Genomic DNA, 4,422 nt, shown 5'->3' on the forward strand with positions numbered 1-4,422 from the left:
ACCCAAGCAACAAAACAACACAAACAACAAAGAAAACACCCAAACAAGAGAGATCTCATGCTTAGATCAACCATGGTCAAGCACTCACCTCAAGAACAGGAAGATTGGATTGAGAAACGTTGGAATCAACACCTCCAGGAGCTTCCCCTTCGTTTCCAGCAACAGCTAACACTTCTACAGCCTCAGATCTCTCCCAAATCACCCAGAACAAGCCCAGAAAAATCCCAGAACGTTTTCTCTCCTTTCTCTCTTTTTCTCACTTAACGGCGACCAAAAAGAAACTTCCCAAAACCCTTAATTCGCCCTAGACACTTATATCACGATTTAGGGATTTTCCTTGAACCAAACCGAACCAAACAGCAATTAAAATAAACCGGACCAAACCAGAAAACATGGTGTCGATCGATACACCAAGAGTGTCGATCGATACACCAAGAGTGTCGATCGACACCCACACCAAAACCTTAAAAAAATTGGTTCGCGGATGTTACATTTATTGTCTTCTAATTTTGTAGTGTTTTATTGTGTGGTCTTTATTGATAATTATTCATGGTTGAGTTGGTTTTACCCTTTTAAACATTTTTTTTTTTCTCAATCTTCGAATCGTTACAACAACTTGCAGAATTTTGTTAAAATAAAGAATTAGAACATTTGAGTGTGATGGAGGTGGTGAGTTCACTAACAATGTTTTTCTAAACCATCATGAAACATGTTGATCTCTTGTCCACACACTTCTAATCAAAATAAAATTGCAAACGAGGAAATCATTCATCATCTTACTTAACTAAGCTTATCTATATATAATTGATGACAAAAAAAAAGCTTATCCATAATGTTTGTACTATTTCTGGTTGTAATTTCCTCAATAATATGTTGTCCACTACAACAACTTCAGCATCATCTATCAATCGATTCAATCCTTATGAGAACTTATTTGGGAAACCTTAAAGACGTTTGGTTGTTGTACGTGTACGTGTTAGTCTCTTATCAGGCCCTATATAGAGAATAATTTTAATATAAGATCACTAAAATATATTTTCTTAGATTTGTTGGCAATATTGTATTGGACGTGCGTCGACATACTGATACAGTGATACTCTAACAAAATATCAAAAAGTCCACGTGGTTAGAATTTTCTTGCAACTAAATTAGTATGCATAGTGTATATATGTATGTTTGTCATCACTAAATTATCACATTTTAAAAATGTAACTTAGAGTATTGCCACATAAAGCAAGTCTCATATTTCTTTTTTTATGATATTAATCCTGAAAGCAATTAATGTTTGCTTGGTGTTCTTTAGTTATGTTTTTCCCTCCACTTGCTTTGGATCGGATTTACTTACTTTTCGAGTACTAATTATTGCTTCCCCAGTGAAATATAAGGTTAAGACAATATAAGTCGAGTATAAAAATCAAGGATTAGGGCTTTAAAATATCTGAGGACGAATCTCACACTGAATTATAAGATTCGCTTTAATTTTGTCATTCATTTTTGTCAGATCAGAAAATTGGACTATTATCAACTTGTCGTTCTTCTTCTTTTTCTTTGTTTGATACACGACTCCCTGCAGATTTTTTTAAAGTTGATTGGTATAGTGAGTCTTAAATGGAATTGGAAACATCAAATTCAGAAGGTCCTTTTACAACCATTTCATCCATGTCGGCTCACTATTTCGCACCACAGAAGAATAATCAATCAAATTATTAGAGAAATTTGGACCACTTCAAGCACTTGAACTCTGGTCGTGTACGTGCACTGAATAATGTGAGCCCATTTTGGTAATTCTCAGTCGTGTACGTACGCGATGTCGGTGTCACTTTTAGAAACTTCGAAATTATGTTGATAAACCGTGTATCATACACGTCACCTTTAGATACAAAATCAGATAATTTTGATATAACTTTATTTATTTATTTCTTTATTTTTTGAGTCTCTCTTTATATCACTTTCTATATATAGTGAATCATGCAACAAAATACACATTAAAAAAAAAAACCTTGTGTTCTTGTACTTGTAAGGTTAGGTGACTCAAGACTCCCCAAAGCTATGGCGGACAAGGTACATTTCTGGATCTGAATATTCGAATTACTTCTTATAATCAGATCTTATTCTCTTTAGTAACTGTTAATTACCCTATAATACTTTTTATAGCTGATACGGTTACTAATTAAAGTAATAATGATCAAATTATATGATTTACGAACAGATGGTGGTGATGATGAAGTTAAAAGTGGATCTAAACTGTCCCAAATGCTACAAAAAGGCTAAGAAAGCTATCCGCAAATTCCCTCGTGAGTTTCTTCTCTCATTGATTTTATTTTCTGCTCAATTTAAATCACTGAGGGTTGACAAAAGTCTTGAATCTTGATAAATGGATACGGTTTTTGTGGTATGTGTTGTTTTGCCATAAATATAGAAATAACAGACGAAATGTTTGATGAGAAGTCGAACACGATCCTCATCAAAGTGGTTTGTTACGATCCTGAGAGGCTAATGAACAAACTCTGCTCCAAAGGAGACGGTTCTATCAAGTCCATCGTGATCCTTGAGCCACCCAAACCGCCTCAACCCCAGCCTCAGCCCCCTCAGAAGCCCAAAGAGGCTCCAGCACCAGCTCCTGTTCAGGCTCCGGCTCCTGCTCCTGTTCAGGCTCTGGCACCGACTCCAGCACCTCAGCCGATGCCACCGNTGGCAGCCGTATCATTGTGGGCCGTATTACGAGGCCCAACAGTACCAATGTTACGGAAGGCCCGTTTACGAGAACTGGGGAGGTGGACGACAATGTTGCCACGAATACACGAACGCTCAAGGATGCTCCATCATGTGAAACACCTGAACCAACGCAATCTTCTACTCATATTTAGTATTATTATATACCAGCAAATAAATTAATACAAGAAGTTATTTTAGTTGTCTTCGTCTTACCAGTAATTATATTTTGAGGCATCGTCCTTTTTACGTATGTATTTATATATATATAGGCTATAGGGTTTTGTTACATGTGTATATCTCGTTTTTGGTTATAGTATGATACAACTTCTATTTGCTCAATTCTTTTCTTGCTAGCTAGGAATACAAATAGTATAAATTTTTGCATTAAGATATAGTTTTGGTTACAGAGAAATAGCATTGTAATTAGCACAAAAGATGGAAACCTAGCTAGTCCATGTGTTTGTCACTATGTTGCCTAATAATTGTCGATTTTTTCTCTATCTATAACATGAACGTAAGCGTTCGTTGTAATTCCGAAGCAATTGTATAGTCGTAACTTGTTTACCAATTAAGAAACTTGATCTACTCAAGAGAGGGGCAACCGGAATCATGATGCATCTTTGGGAATGCTAAATTGTAAAGTCGATGTGGCCGAGAACATCGAGGCAATGTGTAAGGAAAAGCTCCCTCCATGCGTCGTAGTTATGATCATCAAGGTCTAGGATGAGCGGAATATGAGATTTGATGTTTGTGACACCAAATGCGCGCTCATAGGTTCCTTGAGGAGCAGCCATAACCGAATGAAAACAGAAGGAATAGAGAGAAGCAAGAAGGAGAAATAGAGAAGAAGAAAAAGAGAGAGACGGAAGCTTAAGGTTATCAAGAGCGAACAGGCTCTGATACCATGAAAATTATGAAATCCCCTTGAGGAGGATGATTGTATTCACATACGATATATAGTCATAGAGGTTACATGATGTCCTATATACTCGGGATACATGAAACAATATTAACAGGATAATAGCTAAGTAGATTAACAGAATATCCCTATATTCTATCAGATGCCTCATTGGAAACATAAACTCTAAAAACCTTAAAAACTTAAATACTTAATAACAATAATAATAATAATACAAAAAGTGGATTTATTTGTTTTTGTTATTAACGTTTTTAATTAATTGGGCATAATTTTAACCATATAAATTATAATAGATAAAAATTGTATTGTAAATATGATAATTCCATATATATGAAGAACTATATATTCTTTAAAAGATTACATCGATCTAGGCCATAACAACAAGTGTCGAGCCATTACGGATTGTAACGACAAATATTGAGCCAATAAGGGCCGTAACAACAAATATCGAGCCAATATTGTTCGTAACGGGGACTTTGGGACCGATTCTGATTTGTTACGACATTATCAAGAAGATATTTAACTCAATCTCGTGAAAAAAATATTCAGAACGTCTTTATCTCACAAAGAGGTGGTTATTAGGGTCTAAATCCCATGAAGATTAGGGTTTAAGAGATTTCTCTATAAAAAGAGAGCCACTTCTACACAATACAGCCGAAATCGAGAGCAAAGCAAGAGACCTAAAGCACAAGACACACAATTCAATTCCAGAACACGGCTAGGATTCATTGATTCGTTGTGTGTTGAATTTTTGTATTTGAGCTCGATACCTTGATCAATAAAAACGA

The 4,422-nt window shown here is 35.6% G+C and overlaps 1 protein-coding gene across 1 annotated transcript; it reads left to right on the top strand.

The window, feature by feature from the left end:
- Window positions 1,950–3,054, top strand: LOC104758402 (protein PYRICULARIA ORYZAE RESISTANCE 21). Its single transcript, XM_010481262.2, is given in 4 exon segments — window positions 1,950–2,061; window positions 2,210–2,294; window positions 2,420–2,688; window positions 2,690–3,054. Coding segments are annotated over 4 exon segments (507 nt in total). The 5' UTR covers window positions 1,950–2,049; the 3' UTR covers window positions 2,831–3,054.

The sequence above is a fragment of the Camelina sativa genome, chromosome 17 (genome assembly GCF_000633955.1).
Source record: "Camelina sativa cultivar DH55 chromosome 17, Cs, whole genome shotgun sequence".
Classification (NCBI taxonomy): Eukaryota; Viridiplantae; Streptophyta; class Magnoliopsida; order Brassicales; family Brassicaceae; genus Camelina; species Camelina sativa.